Raw genomic sequence first — 24,661 nt, 5'->3', positions numbered from 1 at the left:
TGCTTTGGATCTGTGACGTTGCACTCCCTGGACCTCTATTTATAGGACCATAATTTCGGAAGAAATTAATGCAATCCATGGAGAGAGTTGATTGGATTAATGATCATGCCTCCTCATGTAGGCCTGACCTCTTTGAGTGGAGCAGCGTACTGAAGCAGCAGTCTGCCATTGAGAAGCTGGACCATGCTTTCAGCACTGCCAAGCAACACCTGGGCATCGAGAGACTGCTGGATCCTGAGGGTAAGAGCTTTTGTTCCTTTGTATTCTCCAAAATACATTGCCGATGCGCAAGACATAATGATTAGATACTAGAAACTGGCTTTCTAATTGGTGCAGGTTACAGTAAAATTAGTCCATGCATACTAGATTCCCTGAAGGGCATTAATCCCCCAAAAGGAAATGCAATAGAGTGTGTTCCTAGAAGTTTCTAAGAATGAATTGTTACCAAGTACAATATTAATCTTCCATGAAATGCTGTAGGATAGAAAATAGAAAAGAAAAGAAAATCTCACACCCTGTGCTTCTTTCGTTTAGGTTCAGGTACAAACACAAATGTTTAACTTTGAAAAACAGTGTTTTTTTTTGGTTTCTAATACAGTATAACCTTTCATACTAGCTTTGAAGGACAAAGGAAAAACCGCTGACTTTAACAATACATGGAAGATGTACTGTTAGAATAATGTGCATTCTTTTGCACTTGTGAAGGTTTCAGCAACATATTTTCTACTTGTGAATGAATAGATCCATTGTCTTTTTTGTTGGTAATCCAGTATGTGCACAGTATACAGTATGCTGTTGCTCTCCGTAATGTCAGCTGTAGGGAGGTGGCCTGTATATTTCTAATCTAAGCACACAAAATGAGGCTACATCCCTGGTGTGTTTCAGAAGTAGCTTTATTGGCTTAGCAACACATTATATGGGTCATTTTAACAATTAATTGAACAGATTGTCATATACAGGGAATACATATTGTCACAAATGGGGGGTTACGAAACTGGTGAACATCAGGAATTGACCGAACAGTTTAGTCAATCAGTGAAATAATTATTCATAACCCCCAACTCGTACATGATTTTAAATGATCTACCCGAGCGGCTGGTATAACTAGAGGCACGTTATTCTTTATTCTCTGTCACAGCTTTGTTGAGAAGAGTAATAATCCAGGCACACTTCGTCAAAACAAACATTTATTACAATAATCTACACAAGACACAAAACATACAACATGCAACGTTACATTATATTAAGTATTTACAGACAAGGCGTTTCAGAAGCCTTACATTCAGGTCACCCAGAAAACCCCAGACTGCTACTAAACACTAAACTCTTAATACAGTATGCCTACAGGGGCCACACAAGAGATGAGCTGCCTTCTAACTAAATACAAAGCAACCTGCAGTTAAATCTCTCTCTCTGCACCCTGGATGCCACAAAATAAATGGAAGCCTATATCCCTATCCATAAAATGCGCCCTAATTAGGAATGACGTTTCTAACTGAGGTATCTTTTACCAAGGAAACACAAGTTCCCTAAAAACACAGAAAAGCAGGCTCTAACAAGGCTTAAATACTTAGCTCCAGGTTTGGTTTGGATGATCAAGAAGTACAGTAGTGTCTGTCGCTTGGCACAAGCTTCAAGTTCCAACTCATGCGGACTCCTCGACTTGTTTCTCCCTTCTTCCTCCCCTCTCTTTTCTGCTCTTCATGTGATCTTACATTGTCTCTTTCTGTGCTGCTCCTTGCCAATCATTAATCCACAACTTCCCTAGGTACTGTATACTAAGGTAAACATTACCATGGGACCCCCCAGACCTCAGCAAACATCCTCTCTCCTTTCAAGTTAGAAAAATTTACTCTTCCCAGTGTCACAAACGTTAACTAAAATCTAAGAGACACTTCTCAGTCACTCAAAGCTGTAAAAATATCATATCCGAAGTTTGTAACTATTAGAACAGATTTTGCTTCTGCGAATTGGCCAACCTGACCAATATCACTCGACTTGTAAACCCTGTTATTATAGACCCTCCTTGTGGACCACTCAAAGTGTCATTTTTCAAACCCTCTTGTTACCAAGGAAGATATTTTTCCATCCAAATTATGCCAAATACAAAATGTTTATGAAAATATTCTAGAATATTCACATTCTACATGTATTTACTACCCATATTTTATCAAGACAGACTGATGTTTTAATGGTAGTTCTCAAGCAGTCAGTAGATTTTTTTTTCCTTAATGAACAATGGCTGTATGAACAAGACATTATGTAAATTATAGTGTGCCATTGTCCCTAATTTGTAGTGCTCACAGGCCAATTGGTATATTTCTGTTACTGGGCATTCACTACAGTTAATGAGGCAGTATAAATGGATAAGCATGGCCTTTTTCAAGCCATTTATTGACTCTGGTTGGATACATTTTAAAACTGCTTTTCCACCCGACTTTTGTTTTGTTCTGCCCAAAGAGTCGTTATCCCATTGGAAATGTAAACAAATTAAAATGCTTCACAAATCTTGTAATAACATCACGCTTTTCTTAAAATTGTTTTCAATTTTGAAACACTATGAAATTATGATGCATGAAATAAAGCTACAGTATACAGTGTACTGTAGGTGCAATGTTTATTTAAACAGTTCGTGAGCCATTTACTGGGTTAATTTGTGGTGTAAATAGCAAAACAGTCCCCCAATCATACAAACATGTATGTTAAAACAGAGCTGTACATCAATTCCAAATACCTACAAATAAAATAAATAGTATCAAGCTCACAAAATGTACTAAAAAAAATTAAATCCAGCAAACAAACAATTCACTCAAATGGTAGAAACCATTTCTAAAACAGAAACCATTTTACCTCTAAAATGTTCTCATGCCACATTATAATATTGTATCACAGAACAATAAGGGGGCGAGTCATTATCTGCTGTGCCAGTTGTGGAGTTAATAAATTCAACATAATGTATCAGGTTATTTTAGGATTACAAATACAGAATCACCACAGTATGTGTGTAGAGGGTAAGGATGTCTCTGTTCCCAATAGTCAATAGTCATAACTGGAATCTTTCTATGAAAAAAGATATCGAAATGATGCAGCGTCTGTAATTTTACAGTACTATACCAAGGAAAGAAACGCAGGCACTATAGAGAGGAAGGGTGCAGGAATTCTGAAACTCAATATGACACCAAGGCTCGATTTACCTTTTTTAATTTGTTCCTGGAGCCTCTCCTTTGCAGTACAGGAACCTGGGTCACACGTGCAATTTTAAATAAAAAAGACAGCAATACTATATGTTGACATATAATGTGTGATATCTTGATTTAAATGTGTGTTCATGTTTTAAACTCCATGTCACATTTTTTTCACATGCACGGTAATACTGTAGGTCTCAGTGCATGAAGTTACAGAACTGATGTCACCCTCCTCTGAATTTTACACAGTGCAGAACCTTTCTGTGTGGCGGAGTTGGTCGCAGTCTGGGGAGTGGTGTTCAGAGCCTGTGTGCCAATAAGATCGAATCCCAGATGGGGCACTGAGATCTTCACCCATCACACACACAAGGTTTAACAGAATCATCCACATAGCCTAAGAGTGCTTCTCATTTAGAAAAGTGACAAAAACAGTCTCTGGATTAGAGGTTTACTGTAATGTACTTCGCAACTGTGGTACACAGCAGGTACAGAGACAGATGCGTGTCTGTGCTCTTCAGTGCCTTCTAAGTAAAATAGGTTGAAATGTTTTTACCATTAAGGATTTCACAAAAAAATATAATGAATTTGAGTTGAAAAATGGATGACATTTTGCTCCTTGGACACCTGAGGGGGTGGGCACATTCATCTTGTGCATTGCTAATTAAGAAATGTTATTGATTGGCAGCTTTGTAGCTTCCCAGAAGTGCGCTAGCAAATTTATTTTTTGTGCATTATTGAGTATTTTTTAAATGTCCATTGATACTGTACATGCTTCCATGGTAGACACACATTTTCGGTTTAAACACACACAAAAAATGCTGTTGAGGTCAGTTTGAAAGTCAGCTCATTCCCACTCATGGCTGAATGAAACATTTATCATCAGAGGTCACACTAGCATTTCAGTACATCCTTTCTTCCACTAACTACATTTTCTCTGAAAGCTTTGTTTATTATGTCTCTGCAATGTGGAAGGAACAATAGGTAATTCATCCACATATCTCTTTGACTGTGTTGTGAAGTTTTCCAGCTCCCATTGTATACCAGCCATATTTCATACTGCAAGCCAAGATGACTTTGATTTTATTTTGTATTTCTTTTTGGAATCAAGATAGTGGAATTGGAGTGTAGCCTGGAGGTACAGCTAAATATACTGCATGCAATCTTGGAAGCAAAGTTCAGCACCATGTATAGTTACCCATGTGCGTTCAGATGAGTGTGTTACTGTGAGACAAAATGTTCTGCTGGCAGTTCTTACACAGCTCTGCCGTAATGGAATAATGTTTATACTATATTTGTTATGTTGATGACAAATATATGTACATATTATAGTAATATAAAGGCTGCAGGATTTATCCTGAACTGCTGATTTACTGAATTGACTAGGGTCATTCAGCCTGCATATAAATGTCATTCAACAAGACAAAACATTGATGAATATTGCAAATGCCACTCTTACACTGTTACAGACAATGTGGTTTAGGCTTCAGAGCACTGTAGTTACACATGGCATATGCTGCTTAATGTTGCCCCAGGCATGACAGGCATCAAGTTGAGTGAGGCAAAAAGTCAACTAATTAACCACTTTGATTTCTTGCCATTTAGTAGAATTTATAAAAAGGTGGAAAGCAGACTGCAGTATACTGAATGTCAAAGAATAAATAAAATACCTATCTTGAATGCATTGTTGAGGTCAAATACAGTATAACTCTGAAAAATACACTGTATAGTTTAATAAGTGTTCCCTGTATATTCATGTCTGTGGTGTCCTTCTCAGGTGTTCATGTTTGTTGAAAAAAAGTATTTATTTTCACCAGCAAAATGGTCCATCCAAAATTACATTGTAATAAAGTGCTGTTTGTGTTTGGTGAAGATCAGTAGTCAGTGGCTACTGACTGTTGTTTAAAATTGTGCTCTTCTTTTTGAACAGGAAGAATCCACTAAACAGTATCTTACATTGGAATTAGGAAAGATTCAGTGTTGCTATAGAACGTGAGACTTTCTCCGGAAGCTTATACTCACCTCTTTGGTGGGTTAAGCTTCAGAGAAGACCCTGAGCTAACAGAAACATCATACAGTAACTTCGTAACTACAAGGCATGACCGTACAGTACGTAGTTAGCACTACTGCCTGACATCTCTGGAGGCCCCGACTGGATTCTGTTTGTGTGAAGATCTCTTGATTTCCCTGTGTTTTTGTGGGTTTCCATCTGGCACTCCATTTTTCTCTTTTTTTTTTCAAAGACATCCAGATTAGGTTGGGTGGCTACTCTGAATGGTCCCTTTCTGGAGTGGGGGGTTCATGTTTGAGTTTTTTTGGAGAATTGGCTGTAAGATAATGTGCTGTAGATGCAGATGGCCTTGTGTCATCTTTGGACTTTCAGGTGCTCGAATGTTCTGTTTGCATAAATAATATTTTGAGGTTTTCAGTGCAGTTTGTTTTCTCACTAGCCCCGCCTTGTTTTACAGTATTAAATGTTTTATCTTGACTTTGAGTTTTCTTTGCCACTCTGCCGAATGATGATTGTAGAGTGTGGCGTAAGTCGCCGTTGACAGTTTTTATGGCATGACACATAGCATTGTTTGCTTAGCATTGGTCCAGTTCTTTTACTTCCAGGATCCTGTAAGATATATTTCTGGTGGTTTTATTCGGTATATTTGCTTTTTCTATTTTATACAGCATGCATATATGTTTTCAAATTAAACCCTTTTGCTTTTTGCCACATATCTACAGCTGTAATCTGCAGCTTTGTGTCTCCCATGTCTGCTTCAGCTCATGTTGAAGAGGGATGTCTTAAAAACATATTAATGAACAAGTCCAATTGCTTCAGGAGGATGTCTAGAACAGCTGTTGTCTCTGAATTTGAATGTGGAGAGACAATTAAGTAAATAAAGAGGTAGAACATAAACATATAAAGTACATAAAAACAGCAGGGAGGCACCAATCATAAGCCTGTTATAAAATGTAATGGTTGCAATTCCAATATGTAAATCTTAATTTCTAGTCTAAGAAAAAAACAAATGGCCAAACTCATTGTTTTCCTTATCACCTTCAGTTTTACTGTTCTTATTACTTTAATTTATTCTTATTCTTATTCTTATTGCACGTTTAACACCTCCAGAGTTCAAATTAACAGTTAAAAAATGTCAAATACAGAATGCAAAAATCAATACAAGGAGGTATAGAATCATACTGTATGTCAAATCCAGTGTGTTAGGAGGTTGTTGTACTTTGTTTCTTTTTAAAATTAAACTTCATATAGAAGATTATAGACCACATCTATAGGGACAGAAATAAATCCTACACTGAAATGTATTCTTTGTTTAGATTCCTACATCTATGTATAATTTTTTTCTACCCAAAGACTTCTGAGAGTAGGCTGAGCAAAAATTCCTAGAGATCCACATTTAGTTCCAAGAAATTCCAAATAATATAATACCACTTTGTCTTCTTTTTATTGCACAGTACAAGACCTTTGCATTTTGAGAGATAGCACAGACCATGAATTAGTTACAGGAACTTTTAAGTAGCTTTGCTGAACATTACTAAAAAGATAATGGGAAAGCATTGTACAACTGTAGAAAGTGACAAAAATCACAAAGAAAACCAAATATTATCTACATTTATGCAGGAAGATCTGTCTCTTTATTCCTTGCTGTAGCTGGTAAATAGATACAGTAATCAGGTCTTCAATAGGCATCTGATTAAGTAAACACTGGGGACACCTGTTCAAGGACAGTACACTTTGTACTAAACTGTCTCTAACTACTGTATATAAGAACATAAGAAAACCTGCAATTGAACTGAGATCATTCAGCCTATCTTGCAGCTTATGGATCAAGAATCTAATGTAACAGCAAAACTTAATCTAGCCTTTATGTATGAGTATTCAATTTAACAACTAAAATGCAGCATGCGTATTTAAAGTTTTACTTAATTAGTTATTATGTATATATATTGTACAATAACACTCTCATTTTGAAAACAATAGAATATCAGCTTTGGAAAGGGAAATTTCCTTAGAAAATATAATTTAGGTTATTCTGTTTATTCTAACTGTAACAGACAAGATTGATATGTTTTAATATTACCGTATAATAATTATTGATAGTTTTTGTCGAGAAAGATCAGAAGTCACACATTTCACATTGCCAAATCTGTAAAACAGTTATTGTAAGTTATCAATACCTGTTGTATCCACCATGAGCCTAAATAGAATCTAAGAACATAAAATTTTGGTTTTAGTTGTAAATGCAGTTCCCTGTAGATTTCACTTGTGTCCTTGGCTTGTGTTTCATTGCTGGTTCTGAAGAAGTCCATTGTGCTGACTTTGTCAATCCTCTTGGTTAGTTTGAAAACCTGAGTTACAGTAGTTTTCCTTGTAATCCTCTATGTTCAAGACTGAATGTGACTAAGGTTTCTAAGGACTAAAGGTTCTTCGGTAACTGTGGACTAAAATTGTACGAAATATTGCACAAAAAAAGACAGGTACCCTGTATGTTATAAGGTGGCTTCTAGATGTGTTCATTGCACAACATAACAGGTTTTACAAACTGAAGTGATCATTGCTATCTCGTAATTATGAGATAAGGGTGAAATTTATTTTCCCTTGGTGGCAGCGATGCGTTTCTGTAGCTTTGCATTTATCTACATTTAGTCTGCCATGATGTTAACCTAATCTTGAATTTTGTCTAAATCTTGTTGAGTTTCTTTTGATGATGTTTGATAATCCTCCTGTTATGGTATTATCCACAAACCTGACTATTTTATTAACTATAGCAGAAGATAGATTATTGATTAAATTAGGAAGAGCAGTGCTCCTAGTACAGATCCCTGTGGCACTCCTCTAATGAGATAACACCAGGTTTGTGCATTCACACCTCATGTGTTTTTTATTTCTGATCGATTAACCATCTCCTGATCTAAAGACATGTATTACCTTCAGTGACTTCTGTCTGCAAATTAAGAATTTATCTTTAATGAGGAACTAAAAAAAATCTGAATATCTAAATATCTCATATCACATGTTCTGTTTATTCCTATTACTCCAGATGCTTGTTCAAAGAATTCAAACATATTCAATAAACAACTTTCTAACTAGTTTTCTAAATTCAAGTTTACTATCTTTTAGAATAATATTATTACAAAGACAATTCTCTAGTTTAGTCTTAATTGTCCTGCATGTTAAAGCTCATAGGTCAGTACTAATATTAAATGCTTGTCATTTTAAATGTAATTGAAATTTCAGAAATAATGCTTTTCAATGTGCAGTATGTTGATTCATATAGCAAAAGTGGCTCCAAAGCTCCAATACCCACCTGCCAACATTAAAATCAATGTTTGTCAAAACCCTAAAAGTTGCAATTGAAACACTATGTACTGTATATTGGTAGTGAGCAGGTTTTTCTGTTATGAAGACTTACAAAGTCCTCATGGAGCCTGAAACTCATTTTAAAGATATGGTCCATGCTTATGATGAGGTCTTCTTGTGAGTCTCTGGAATATTTTGATTCTTTTTCTGTCGCTCTGCTGATTATATGTCTGTGGACTGCACCTCTCAGTCTCTAATGGATTCTTTCTAGAAATGCAAAAAGACAGGTTTTGCATAGCCATGCTTAATTGCTAGTAATTGCCAGCTGCACCTGTCATGTACAGCTGACAATTACCCAATTAGTGTTCATAAGGATATCTCTAAAATCAGCCTATCAGGAGTAGCGCGGACAGTCCTGTTGGTTGGCTACTGCAAGGTTGTGAGCTGCAAGGTTTGCTCAGAGAGGGAAAGGAGAAAAGAGGAATGAACGGGGGGTGACTTTCTCAAGTCTGTCTTTTCTAAACCATTTAGTGACAATGAAAACGTTGCTCAGATTGTCATCTCCAGAAGATACGCTTTTCCTGGATCCAGCTGGGATCCCTGAAGCCAAAATAATGCTAAAATATTACAGGATTTGTAAGTCTTATAATACTCTTGATTCTTTTTCAATTAATGGAACACACAAAAACAGATTAGAGAAAACCCATAAAGGATGCGATCTTACTGGTGAACTGACAGGCCTGATGCTGCAGAGATCTTCAAAGGCAATAGGACACATTTGAGTCATCTCCAAATGATAAGAAAGGACTTTTCTCTCCCTGAACCTTATTACACTTTTCCTATCTTTTGATTAAATATTTGTTTACTGATTATCCTTGGTTAAATAATCTCAAGGAGGCAGCGGCTATTTTCATTTTCATTCTGCTAGCAGATTGTGGTTTACAGCACTGAGTACTGAACACTAGCACAAGCCTTATAGTTCTAAGAAAGGTGGATAGATTAATTATTTTCCATTCCGTGTGAGTTTTATAAAAGGGGATATGCTTAGCAGTTGTCCTGGAAAAAAAAAAAACTATTGTGCCACAGGGAATAAATATCTATGAATATATCTATGATATGTATTGCAGTTAAACATAGTGCAACACAAAAGCCAATGATTTAATCCTAATTTAGTGTAAACAGCTTCAGTTGCCTTTATCCTTGATTTTGTTCCATACGATAAAACTGCTAATAGGCTGCATATTTATGTTCTCTTCAGTGGCCAACGACAACACCTTATGATAAATGTGCATTTATTTGTCTCTCAGCTGCTGTGTAGACCGTATCAAAATACCTTTCTGACTTAGTGAGGTGGTTAAATCACTGCCTATAAAGTAGTTCACACTTAATTCATTTTAGACAGGTCTGCATGGAGACAAACATACTTATAGCATAAATATTTATGCGAGAAAATTACAATTTGGGTAAAGCAAGTTTGATTTATTATGCTAGTCATATGCTTCATAAGGCAAATAATAGCTCCACAGTAAATTAAGTAATAGTGACCTGTTATAATTGTTGGCATTATTGTTTGTTTTTTTTATATGAGCTGCATTGAGTCAAACACTCATTATCTTTTATGCTGTTACTGAGAACATGTCTAATTCTAAATATACATTATGATGCGTATGTAATGAATTTCCAGGAAATAGCAATGTTTATTTTAAATGTGCAAAGCAGAAAGTTCTTACAGGTGACAGATTCTAATTAATATTCATCCGAAGAAAAAAAATTGAAGCAGGTCACATTTTAGTTTTTTTTTCCTCTTTGCATTTCAAAACCATGATTATGTTTATGCAAATGACTAGATGTGGAAATAGTTGGCTCATTTAAACCTGCCTTGCGGGCAGTGTCAGGGGAAATTGTTTTAATTATTATTACTCTATGTTTATGTTTATTCAATTTTTCTTTCTTAAAAATATTATTACCATATACATCAAGCTACCATTAACTCTTTCGATCTTAGAGAAATCTGCTTAGTGGTTACCATCGTATCCCACTTGTGATTCTACTTGTCCTGCCTGCTTGTTTTAAGCCACTGAAATCTGGTTGTGTATGTACATTGCATTAGTGCAGATGTTTATAACTTTTAAAATGTAAAAAAGATTTTAATGAGTATCTTTCATGCCTTATGCAGACTGTCTTTAAGCTGTATTCCAATTGGAATCTTATGCCTTTCAAACTATTTTTCCTTCCTCAGGTAATACCAGGAGCATTTATCAGTATGTGCTCCTCAAACACAGTAACTGCAATAGATGCACATACAGTAACATGATTTACTTGCATTAAATACAACAAACATAGTGAGAGTGTCCCGATGTTTTACCTTGTGCTTCTGTGCAAATGTTTAACAGGACCTGATCAATTATTCATCCAGTCCACATCCTAGTATAAAATTGAGAAAATGCATACTGTATATAGTACTGTACTTTCATGAGACAATTCTGCTTTTTGGCTTTTTAAATGTTTAGCAGTAGGAATTAAGATGCTGCAGCAGCAGGGGATTATCTTCCAGGCTGCCAGGAAGTTTGTGAAAATGTGATCTCTACCTGAGCAACACTTGAACTGTGAGGTACAAAAATGATCATACAGAAATCACTCAGGTGAGGTGAAGAATAAAGTCGCTCAGGTTGTTTTCAGAGCTAATGACCACAGCGCCAGCGTGATGTGTCCTGTTCTTGGGGAGGAACAAAGAAAGAATATACAATCTTTTGAATAATGAGGGTCCAGTTTGACTCTCTAAAGATAAACCCTTTGCCACTGGCTCTCATGGGATGAATGAAGCAATGTTCTTAGTCTGAAAGGAACTCATTTTGCTTCCCCTAAAAAACAGATGTAGGTCTACGTATGTACCTGTATAAATGCAAGATGAGAGACACGGAGCTTGAAGATACCAACTATGAAAAATAATTAGGATTTGATGTGAATTTAAGTAAAGTAATAAAAAGACCAAACTTTTTGCATAGAATTAGCATCAAGGCAAGTTCAGTGAAAAATGTTTAGGGAATTAGAAGAGCTTATTAAGGATATTGTGTAAAACATAGCTAACACATTACAAAAAAAAGATTGCTACTGGATGTATCCCAAAACATGTGACCTTGGTTTGTAGTAGTGGCCTGTACTAACTAATACAATTCATTTTCCAGAGTCTTGAACTAAGATAGTTAGGAACTGGCCTGATCAAAGTATTCAGATTCTTCAATGTTGACAAAAGTGAGGCCAATGGCATTATAGAATTCTTGAGGATCAACAGTGAAACACAAACCAGACAACACAAGTGGAAACTCATTATTTTAAAACTGAGAACACAAGGCTGTTCTTTATACTGTACAGAAATAAGTATTTTGGGCTGAGCTACTCAGCCATGTTGTTGCAGCTGTTGACATCTTTCAAGAAACAGATTGATTTTAAGCTTGGATCAATCGATCCTAGCAACCAAATATCCTAAATGACCTGAATATCCTTCTCTTTTTTGTAAACCTTCTCCTGTTCATGAGATTCATTTCCAGTTATTCCATATCATAATCATTTTTTTAAACCACCATGCTTGTAACGGCATGTCAAGCCCTACTTGCCCATATTCAACTTATTGATTCAACTTATTGATTTAAAGAATTGTCTATGACAAAAGAAAATAAATTCTCAGCACTTTCTGCTGTTCCTCTTTAAATCACCACACCATAAATAAAATTCCATTATAGAGTACACGATGCACACATGCTACTGACTGTATGGAGGTTGCTTCAGATAAAGATGTCATTCAGAAAAATTAATGTTAATAATAAAACATTAGGTATCTTAGCTTGGACATTTGAAGTTATTCCTTCTTGACTATAATTCTCAGTTTTGAGAAGTTCTTTATTGAAGTACAAAGCATACACATTTTATGTTTATTTTTAATTTTACATTTCCATTTGTAATAATCATTACACATAGTGTTTAACCTGCCCAATGCCCTTAAATGATTCATTAAAACTTGCTGATAGCCAGTCAGTCCTTTATTGTTTTTAGGGCAGTCCTACTCAGAAAGACTACAAAAGGTGCTTCATACAATGAAATGCTTGTATCTACAATCCCTTTCGTAAAAATATAGAAAAGAAACAGAAAAATATCAAGGTAATAATACCATTTTAAACTGATGTTTGTTCTTTCTATTCTCCTGTTAAAACATCAATAGATTGTTTTTGTTATTTGATCTTTTAAGGTGGAGGTGGAACTTTTAGTGAAGACAAAGTGTTTTTTTATCCACTAAAGGAGTTAGAGAACTAGAAACAATATGCTAAGCCACATCAAAGGGTACCAGTATTAAATACACAATGTTGAACTATCTTCTTCAAAAGACTTGCTAATCAATCTTTGGTTGTAACTGTCCAGCATAGAATATTAAATTGGAGAGGCAAATGTAACATGCAGGCGTTAAGACACAGTAATGTGAAATGTGAGGGTACTTACTGAAGGTCAAAATGTGTTGAAACTCTGTGTAAAACAGTGTTTTGTTTCACTTTTTTAAACCAGAAATATATTTTTAGGCATTCACTGCTGTACATACAATATCAGAAACCTGAAGCTCAAAGCAAAAGTAAACACTGTCCACATTTCTTACAAAACAGATTTCTGGTGAGCAAAATGCTATCCTGTTGACAAAGGCATCAAGGTACTACTTATCTAGGTCAGTCAGCATGTGATGTGTGCCAAATTGATTAAGATGGATATGATAGCGTAGTGTATTCTCTGGCTACTGAATACCAATGAAAGACTTAACAGACTGAACTGGGCAACCGTACAGATGGACTTGTGAATTCTTATAACTAGAGAAACATCCACAGAATATTTTCTTAGATTTATCATGTCTACAAAAGAGATGGTGAAAGAAGATTTTTTTAATACTTTCTTGGACTATTGTCACTCACACTGGTTTTTAGACATGTCTGGCAAGATCATTATACAGTTTAATACAGCGATTGCTTAAAATTGGTTTGTCTAATAATTTGAGACAAATGTTATCTGTATAAATAAGGAATTTGTTCATTCCTTGTAACACATCTCACCATGGCTGAAAAATATTCAGTGATCTGCGTTCAGCACCTTCCTGTATTGTTCCTAAGACTGGGAGGTTTGAGTACAGCAAATTTACCACAACATTTTCCATCACGCTTGAATCACTTATCTTGCTCTGTTAAGAGATGGCTATAGTTAAGAACCTATTTTTTTCAAACTCCTTATGAAAGGTAATTAAAAGTTGATTTAGCAAAGTACTGTAAATAAGGGTCTCACTTTACAGGTGTAAGACCTACTGTATATTTCAACATTTATTACTTTAAATGTTATTAAAATACATAAACAGAATGCAGAAACTAGTCAATATATTTCTAAATATACAACGCTCAAATTCATACTCTGTAAATACTGTACTTTAGAAACTACTGGCATTAGTCTGTACTGTATATAGCCCAAGAGATGTGGTTTGCCAGCTACTGTATATCAGTCTGGAAATAAAAGTAACTTGACTTGTGCTATCATCTTTGGTCTATGATAAAATAGATCTTATCATGGAATGCTCATTGTAGTTTTAGGGAAGGAACTTCGCTTGAATATGTGTTTCCAATATAATGAATTTAGAACTGCAATATTTCAGCTTCAGAATGTCCATAGCATTTTTTTTAATACTATAATGAATCTAACATAAAATATGGCAAATGTTTGGCTAATGAGCTCAAGTGAAATAAAGAGAAATCAACTATACCGGTGATAAGACTCAGAAGGTAATATTATATAAAATCTGAAGGACATAAATAATACCTTCATAACATTTTTTAATAAATTATATACTGTATATCAGATTGGAAAATCACATATACTTTTGATTCCTTTTTAAGTAATTTAAACCTCCAAAAACATAGCAAAAAATAATCTGACCTATTACTGATTATGGACAATGAAATTGAAAAGGCTATCCAATCTTTAACATTCAACAAGTCACCTAAATGGTTTTCCTCTAGAATTCTACTAACATTTTTGGCAAATGATATCTCCACTGTTGATTAATGTGGTAAAATAAGTAAAAGTAACATCATATTTTCAACTTAATATGACTACATCCCTAATCTCTGTTCTTTTAAAACCTAATAAAACCCAAGATTCTATTTAGCTACCACCCCTTAATAATAAGCAAAGCCTTAATAATTCACATAGGATCTATTACACCACTGCTGATCCATCCAGTCCAAACAGCATTAATCAAAAACAGGCACGCTGCCTCTTTAATCTCCTTGAGATATCAACATTTAAAAAAATCAGCACAATAATTGTATCATTATATGGAGAAAAGGCATTTAACAGGGTGAATTAAGATTTCTTATCTGAAACTTTCTGAAAAGTTCTGTTTTGGAGAGTCATTTATTCATTGGATAAGTATAATTTTTAACTCACCCAAAGCAGCTGTTATCACTAATGGATTACACCATTTTTGGATTGCTTTCACCATGTGCAAAAAAACATGCACATTGCCTTAAAGCCAACCATTAAATGAAAACAAACTCCTAATCAAAATCATGACTGATTTTCAACTTAATAATTTATGAAGTGCTGGAGTTTATTACTTATAAGTTAAAACATTATAAAGAATCTTCTGAAAAAATTCACCACAGTGTTTTTGTTTTGTGAAGGTTTAACCTTATAGTCATATTGAGGTGTGTCTAATTGGGTTTGTGTTACTGGCTTTTTATTTTAGTTTTTTATTTTAAACTGATTTCCACTTCCTTAACATAATTAATATTATTCAGTATAGATTTTTTTGTGAACTAAGCAGGTTTTGTCTCGACAATATATGTACCAGTATAAGAGTAATCCAGACAGAGTTTAACCACTTTCATACTATTTTATTTATATTTGTCTTCTTCCTGTAAATCCAAGTATTTAGTGAATCTTTTCACAGCCACGTTATCTGGAAAGAGTTGTAATCTGTCAGAGTTGTATTTCATCTACAAATCTCCTAAGAGATTTTTTTTTCTTTTCCTGGCCCAATTTACTTTCCAACATGTTCAAGGGACATTTTGATACCTTTTGGAGAGAAATCAAGACAGTGTGCCTGAAAACAACTTTCTGTAGTTGCTGACTTTGTATACACAAAAGGTGGAAATAAAAGTTGTAGACTATGTCGTCTCCCAGGTGCTGTAAGATGCAAGAGCTACTTATAATTCATACACAGACTTCATATTGACTGAATTCTGCCAGGCGAACGTCGGCGTTCTTATGAACAAATTGTACTGAATTGCAACTTCTATGTTGTGATAGTTCTGATTGTATGATTGGTTACTTGTAGACTGAGGATGTTGCTTCCTAATGGTGTGCCATCAGTGCACTCTTACCAAACAATAAGAAAGTTCTTACTAGTAATATCTAACCATCCACACCCACCTGTGGTAGAGTAAATTTGGTTCATGCATCAATCCCACTGCAGGGCTGTAGTACAGAAGTTAAGACATGAAACCAACTGGGCTTGTGGTGGGGTAGAGGTGCCCGCGGGGGCAGTGATATCCCATTGGCTGGTAAATTGTCTTGGAAATGAAAGTGAACTATTTTGTGGTGCACAAGGTGAAATTGTGGGTCTTTTTCTTTCTTGTGTCTAGCGGGACTTCCCCGCTGGTGAGGTGAGCCACTATATTAATGGCACAAAGGCATTGCTTTCATTATAAGCAGAATATATTGCCTCCTTTCTATGCTTTTATTTATTTTTGCAACGCTTGAGAGCTGGCCATTTGACCTAACCCATTTGGTGGTAGTTAAGTGATTCAAGGATCTCATCCAGCCATTTTTCAAAAGTAGCCAGGGCATCAGCTTCAACAACTTGGCTGGTTAGCTTGTTCTATATTCCTACAAACCTTTGGCCTCCTGTTCTCAGTTTTAAAACTTCCACATAGTCTTTTCATTTTTTTCAATGCTTTTGAAGTTTCTAAAAGCTCATATCAGGTCTCCTTGTAACCTTGTCAGTTCAGCACTAAAAAGGTTTAGTTCCTTAGGCCTGAAAGTATAGACATTTCTTTAAATCCTTTAATCATGCATCTGGTTTATACAGTATACTAGTGAATAAGGTGACTGACAGCCAATGTAAAGTAAAAGCCTCAGCACAGAAACTTTGGAACACGATGAGTAATCATATTATTAAAGCCTGAATTTATTCTGGCTTTTAAAGTCTGGGAGTTTTGTATGGAAATATGCTAAATAGTTGATTTACCATGGTAAAATTCAATGATGAGCACAAAAACCCCACAACTGATGTTACAAGAGGTAAGTGCATAAAGATCACTTACTGTAACATGATCCTAATTGTGGAAGGTGATGTTGCTACAGTAGCATTATAAAAGGTGACTTTATGGTAGTGCTACTTTATGCTGCTTGTATCTGTAAAAAAAAATAGTCAGTCAGTGTGGGAATTGAGCTCCATCTTAACAAAACAGTAAGAAAAGTGGTGAACTGCAGTTCATGTACTATATATTATAGTGTGCTGCTTTTTAAGTGTGTAGAACACAAGAAAAAATCATCTCTCATGCTGCAAGTTATCATCAGTAATCATCAACAACAATAGTAAATCATATAGACAATAACAGACATAATATACATAACACTATCACTATCAACACTATCATACATTATAATAGACATAATAGACAATAACACTATCATTAATAATCTTTATGCAAAAATGGTTATTTTTTATATTACATTGCCAATACCTCTAATTTTTTTTTTTTACAGCAGCTGACATTTACATTAAAGAAAACTGAGAAATGTGTCCTCAGATCATGTTTCATTTTTGCATTGTGCACTATATACTTAATCTAACATTGGCAACATTGCATATTTTGAGTTATTAGAAAAAGAAGTGCATCATAAACTTGTTCGGTGTTCCTCATGTCCCTTTATTTAAAAAAAAATCTGTTGCTGCATCAAATGTACCAGTTTTCTGAAGCAGTTCTTGTTTCTCATCAGAAAGAATAGAAAGTTTTACAAAGATCAACCTCATGTTTATTCATAGGCTTGTGGTACAGCACTGCTGTAAGTCCCAGCATTATCTGTGGGCCTCACTCCTGACCTTTTCTGAAGCCTGAAAGGAATTAAGGGTCTCTGTGTATGTTTAACAATGGTAACTGTTTAAGCGTGATCAGAGACTGTAAAAACGTTGTCATGAGACACCTTTGTCTCATGTGTCTCCTAGACGTTTTGGATAAAACATTGGGTATTAGTCTAGCATTGGGTATTAGCAAGCAGCCATATCACCCTGCAACTCACAACTGACAACCCACTGACATTAAGCAGGTGTGAGCCTGGTCAGTACCTGGATGGGAGACTCCTGGGAAAACTAAGGTTGCTGCTGGACGAGGTGTTAGTGGGGCCAGCAGGGGGCGCTCATCCTACGTCCTGTGTGGGTCCTAATACCCCAATATAGTATTGGGGACTCTATTCTATAAAAAAGGCACCGTCCTTTGGTAACACCGAGGTCCTGACTCTCTATGGTCATTAAAAATCCCAGGGTGTTTCTCAAAAAGAGTGCTACAAAATCAGAGGTGCTACCCTGATGTCCTAGCCAAATTCCCACCTGCCCTTTATCAATCATGGCCTCCTAATAATCCCCATCTCTGAACTGGCTTCATCACCCTGTTCTCCTCCCCACTGAGAGCTGGTGTGTGGGGAGAGTACTGGTGCACTATGGCTGCCGTCGCATCATCCAGGTGGGGCTGCACACTGGTGGTGGTGAAGGGGATCCCCATCACCTGTAAAGCGCTTGGAGTGGAGTGTCCAGAAAAGCCCTACTGTATACAGTATAAGTGCAAGGAATTATTATTAATTATAATTAGTGTAAGAATAATCCAGGAGACAGGTGTGCAACATGGTCCCAGTCCCCCTTTGACACACAATGTCATTTTCAGAATTAGAATACCTTTGCCATTATTACATAGTTATGATTATGAATGACTTTGTGTTTTTTTCAAACTAGCAGTCAGCAGGTACAGCCTAGTAACGTTAATAAGAAGTGTGCTCTAACTACTTCTCTTTTTCATATTAGACTTATGGTCTCACAGCTGAGATCTTGCACATCTTGTAAGATCACACACAGTACACATCTTGGTGCCTTTGATAGTATAGTTTGGAATTACATTTTCTTGCCAAATTCACGTCAAGTTTGATTTATGGGTCTCTGTATGCGGAATGTATTTTTTTTATCAGCAGTGTGATATTAAGTGACCATCAGTAAAGCTCTGTTGCCTTGCCCTTTTGGTTCCTGACCAGTAAAATATAAAGCTTGGTACAATATGTACAGTATTAAAGGATAATGTGTCTAGCATTTCAAATATTGTCTTAAGGGTGGGAGAAGCTACTCACAGTTCTGGGATATCTCAAACTTTATTAGCTGATCATGGACACAGTTTGTAGGAATTTATAGCCAATCAACACATGGATTTTAGGAAACTATTTGGAAGCATAAAACAATAGGAAATGTTCAAAACTAGAGAAGGAAATTTAGTCCATTTAACTCATGTGGAGCATAAGACGCATATTTTTTTTCAGAAAGACTCTGTTAATATTAAACTTACTTGTGTTATTTTAAGTGTTGTTTAATTGCATTATGTGGCTTTGACTATGACAGAAAGCAAAAGTGATCTTTTGCAACAGCAGTCTATTCTACTATCTATACTACTATCTATTCTAGTCTATTTCTGGAAATTTCCTTTTTGGTGGTGAATGTGACCTTCTCATACCGCAATCGAAGTGACATTCAAATGAGAAAAATATCATATGCTGATAAGAAATAAGCAATAACACCTTATTACAATGTGGCAATCAAAGAATAGAAAAATGTATATTAATTAAATATAAAATAGAACAATAAATGGAAGGGAGTGGAAAAAAACAAAAGACTAGCGAACTATAGAAGCGACTGGAAAAGGATGAAATAATGGATTGGCTTCACTTTGATTAAGTCATTGAAATCGCACGCATGTGGAGTGAATGAACATTGGGATTCAGGAGGTTCTTGAGTCGAAACCTTATACAGTTTTTTTCCAAAAAGATACAGCGATTGCTAATTTAATTGGCTGGGAGTCAAAAGGGGAGTAAATAATAAAGTGAGGCGTTCAGCAGAGTGAGATTCTGTCGAATAAAATTGACTGCATTTAGTTCATTGCCATTTGTTATAAAGTCTCTTAATGAGATGTTCCAGCAAGCTGCTTACTGCCCAAATGAAACCATTCTTCTTTTGATAAGTCATTCCGTTTTTTGCAGAGCAATGTGATAATCATGTTTATGCAAGCATTCGGCACATATATCCTTATGAACTCGAAGAGCTTCAGAAATGCCAGCAGGGAAGGACATCCCTGGCAGATTTAGAATGCAGACCTCAGCTTAGCATGTAATAGGATTTAAGGATATGCTGATTCATGCGAGCTCTGAACTCACGACAAACGAATGTGTTTGTCTTTCGGCAGCACTTGCTTTTTACGTCTAAAATCAGACGATTAAAATTAGTATAGCGTAAGCCTGTGAAAGAAAGGTCTAATTCTTCGACAGGCACTGTGTAATGAGAAATACTAGATCCCTTTGCAATGTGAGAATTAAACCATTACAACTGGCATCGTGCCCATATCTGCATCCCTCTGTGGCTGGATGGATTGTAATACTAGTTCCTAAATGGAATATGTGAGCGCAGTTCGGTTGTATGACTGATGCTGTTGACAGAGAGTAAATGGAGATTTCCAAGGGTCAAACAAAAGGAAGATTTCCAGCTGAATAATCGTAACACTAAATTTTTAAGGTAGAGTTAGTGAGAGTTTGAGATGCTGTAAGAGAGTGGTTCAAATACTCATTTAATCATTTTGATTTTTTTTTTCAATTTGTAATTATTATTCTGGAGCAATTAAAAAGAACTGCTTTGCTCCAGCGGAGCAGGTAATATACCTTAAAGTAAAAAAAATCAACATTCTCCTATATAAAAATGTCTATTTTTAGGGACTCCCTGCAAATAAAAACTACTGCCAGTTGAACTCAGATCAAGGGAATGAAATGGGCAATCATTGCAAAGTGGTTTATCTCAGAGATGGATGCCTGATGCCATTTATTGGGCTAAATTATCCAGTTAAATTGGATATCCAGCAAATTGGTATGTCAAGCCAATTGTTATCAGTATTCCTCCTCCCATTTCTTTTTCAAGGTTTGTTGAAAGGTACTATTTAGTGCTACTGCTACAGTATATAGTGTCACAGTATAAGGGGGAAGGGAATAGAAGGGGTATACTATGGATAAGAAAAAGCTTATACCCCTTACAACTTTGCCATGACAACATTTGTAGTTTTTAGCTAAAGCCTGTAAACTGGAACTACGAGCACAAGGAAGCTGTAGGGATAACAGGCTGCGCTGGGCCGATTCAGTCCAGCTGTCTCCCAGTGTCCCTGAAGGATAGTGTGTAAAAAAGCCCACCAAACACAGCTCCAGGAGACCAGGACCGGTGTGGTGGAAGCATGTATGGGGAAAAGGAAAACTGATAAAGTCAACTGTGAATGGGAAGTGCTTGGTCCTAAGAGAAAAGGGAAAAGAGAAGCCAGCAGCCATGTCACCCTACAACTCCCAGCTGGCAGCCCACTGGAGCCCAGCAGGTGTGAGCCTGGCCAGTACCTGGAGGGGAGACCTCCTAGGAAAAACTGAGGTTGCTGCTGGAAGAGGTGTTAGTGGGGCCAGCAGGGGGCACTCACCCCGTGGTTTGTGTGGGTCCTAATGCTTCAGTATAGCGACGGGGACACTGTACTGTAAAAAGGCGCCGTCCTTCAGATGAGACGTAAAACCAAGGTTCTGACTCGCTGCGGTCATAAAAGCTGCCAGGGTGTTTCTCGAAAAGAGTAGGGGTGTTACCCTTCTTTCCCATTGGCCTTTACCAGTCATGGCCTTCTTATAATCCCCCTCTCTGAACTGGCTTCATCACTCTGCTCTCCTCCCCACTGAGAGCTGGTGTGTGGGGAGTGTACTGTTGCATCATCCAGGTGGGGCTGCACACTGGTGGTGGTGGAGGGGATCCCCAGTACCTGTAAAGAGCTTTCAGGGGAGTGTTCAGAAAAGTGCTATACCCTGTATAAGTGTAAGGCATCATCCTCATCGTCATCATCATTATTATTATTAAAACATTTGACAAAAGTAAACCATTGTTTTAATATCTCAATCCATGGTACAAACGTGACAAAAAACAAATCCCCCAAGACATCACAATTGCTGTACAAAACTTGTTATTTTTCTTTTTTTGAATTTGAAAATGTGCTCGGTGCATGGTAAAAAGTACGGATTTGGTGACAACAGGAGGACAGGCACAGGAGCAATGTCCGGTTTACCTGCCTGCTGCAGGTATGAGGTTAGTCAGGGATATCCCAACCTTCGACCTCCAAAACTGTGGTGCTCAGGCATTTGATGGCAAAGCTTGGATTCTATCCAGCAACCTCCCAGCTATAGCACAGGGCTCTTCCAAACAATGTCCTCTCTCTGGACATCCACTCTGGTGACTTGAAAGTTAATATCCAAGCCTCTGAATGTTATCCTCCTATTAAAAGCCTTGTGATTCCTTAACTATAATTCTAAATTCCCCTTCCAACGTGAGTTCTACGCTAGTTTTTTTTTAAAAAAATTCTCTCATGCTCTTTACCAGCTGTAACAGAATGTGTAGACCTGTGTAAGAACTCATTGCCATTGTTGGAGGGGACTCTGGGGCTGTAATGACTGTGGGGCTGCCTCTTGGGGACACTAAACTGGCTTTTAATTCAACAACTGTTGTGTAAATAGCTTACCTGTAATGAAATAATTCATTGTGTTGGAATGTCAACTTGTTTACAGGCTTTTGGGCTTTTGCATAAAAAGGGTTCTTTAAAGTTCATTAGCTATACAGTAGGTAGACCTGACAGAAAACAGGTAGTGGTATCAACATTGTGAGTGTAATTAATACTTTATGTTTGGGTTTTTAGGCTCAGGAATTGGCTTAGCTGCCACGTCTGTAGGCGGGTTTTCTTTTTTTTTCATGTACAGTGTTTTGTTTCATCAATAAAGCCAGGAACTATGCTGGATTGCTTCAGTTCACCAGACTGTGGAGTGTTTGATGTGCAAATGTCCCAACAGCAACACTACTACTCATGGGAATCCTGCACCACATATAATCTCGTTATTTTTGAATACTGAATTATTCGTATGTGTGCATAACTAAAAAAAAAGCTTCCTGCTGAGCAGTACAAATTACAGTGTGTCACTTAACAGCTAAAATTGTGCCTTGCAGCTCATCATCCATGTTAAAAAAAGGCTCTGTGTTTGATTTAGCGAAAATGCAAACCAAGCAAAATGTACATTTTAGATTAAAAATGACAATGTTAATCTCAATGTTCCTATTCAAGAAACAAATGTGGAGTGTACCAAGAATAATCGTATGCTTTTGCTTCATACAGTAAAATATTAGCTGTTTAAAATGGCATAATGTACTTCAGTTATCTCACTTTAAGGTGTTCAAAGCCTAAAATGCAAAACTAATCTGGTGCACATATCTCTGTAATACATATTGAGTTTTCCTTTGTTAAAAATATGTAATCGCCGCATGGAAATTTCAGATGTTCAGTTAATTTTTTCTTAAGGCTACAGATAATTATCAAAGACTGTGTGATTTTTATCCTTAATTTTATAAATCCCTGAAAAATAAGAGTTGTGAGGGTGAAGGAAGGAAGAGGGGAATTTCAACAAGTACTGTTTGACAACATCCAGGTGGCATGGTGGCGCAGTGACTAGCAGTGCTGGTTTGCACAGCTGGGGACCTGGGTTCAGTTTCTGGGGTGCTCTTTGTCTTTAGTTTTTATTTTCTCCATGCGGGGGAGAACATAATTGTGGGTTCATGTGAGTTTTCTCCCATAACCAACCTCCCAAGTCCCAAAAAATTGATAGATGGGATAATCAGATTCTTGGAAATGTGGCCCTGATGTATGTGGACAGTATCTGTGGGTGCTCTGCAATGGACTGGCATCCCATCCAGGGTGTATCCTGCCTTGTGCCTGTTGCCTGCCAACTCCACTGTGACCTTGAATTGGAAGATGCTGTAAGAAAATTGCTGAATGGGTGACAACAATTTCCTATGGAGCAAAATTACATTTGAGAGATCTTAACCCTCCCCAGTACTTTTTAGACAACACTACAGTTGAACAGCGTGCTCTGCTGCTGATTGGATTCTCTTCCCAGAAATGAACGAAATGATACAGTAGATCATGGGGAATAAAAGCTTTAATTAGCAAGCATGTTTCATGTAGAACACAAACATAGTTTTTGCTTTTGTATTTTAAAGAAATGTTTGATAGTCAACTTTATCGAAAACGATTAATTCACCCGTACAGTTTCAAAAAGTGGTCATCACATAAAGTCTTGAAGTGGCCTAGACTCTTTCCCAGGCAGTTGTGGAACAAAAAATGCCTGCTCATCTCTAGACATGGCAGTGCTTTAGAGTTTGAATGTGGATCATTATGAATTGCTGAGGTGGTTCTTTTAAATGTGATGTTTTGTCTAACCTAAGATACGATATTTTTGCTACATAATATCAGAATTATTCTGAAACTGAAACATCCTGGCCCCATTTATGATCCATGTTTAGGGTGAAATGAAAAGCTCTCAGCGAATACAAAATATTTAGAAACACAATGTTTCCCTACTGGTAAACATCGCATTTTTTGGGAAGAGTGAATACTTCAGATTTCATGTACTGTAGAACTGATATTGTCTGCTTATTTTAGAAATATACCAGCTCTGTCTAGTAATGTATGGTTGTGTTTCAGTTTTTTATGTGGCTTAGGTATGAACCCAGCCCTTTTAACGTGTAAAGCTTTGAGAGACTATTAAAATTGCTACTGTGTCCTGAGCTGGAAACGGTTAATTGTGTGATACAGCATGTTCTGTTACACATTCCAGTCTTTGTTGTCTAGTGCACAAGTAAGTGACTATTAAACTGAAATGTTTTGTGTGACTGTTTAATTTGGATACTGGTTTTCCCTCTTCAGTAGTTATTTTGAAGCACATAAAATAGAGCAGAGTCAGCTGTTAAACTGTGTGTAAAATGACTATGAACCAGAATCAC

The 24,661-nt window shown here is 36.5% G+C and overlaps 1 protein-coding gene across 13 annotated transcripts in view; it reads left to right on the top strand.

The window, feature by feature from the left end:
• The window catches only part of dmd (dystrophin), a 728,682-nt gene that overhangs the window by 212,132 nt on the left and 491,889 nt on the right, over positions 1–24,661 (top strand). For all 13 annotated transcript variants that reach the window (XM_088646795.1, XM_088646880.1, XM_088646889.1 and 10 more), the window contains exon 7: positions 122–240. In XM_088646795.1, the coding sequence (XP_088502921.1) occupies positions 122–240 (119 nt within the window). The remainder of the gene's footprint in view (positions 1–121; positions 241–24,661) is intronic.

The sequence above is a fragment of the Lepisosteus platostomus genome, chromosome 2, assembly GCF_059453375.1.
Source record: "Lepisosteus platostomus isolate fLepPlt1 chromosome 2, fLepPlt1.hap1, whole genome shotgun sequence".
NCBI lineage: Eukaryota > Metazoa > Chordata > Actinopteri > Semionotiformes > Lepisosteidae > Lepisosteus > Lepisosteus platostomus.
The sequence above is the reverse complement of the archived record's forward strand: the minus strand, read 5'-3'. Positions and strand labels throughout refer to the sequence as shown.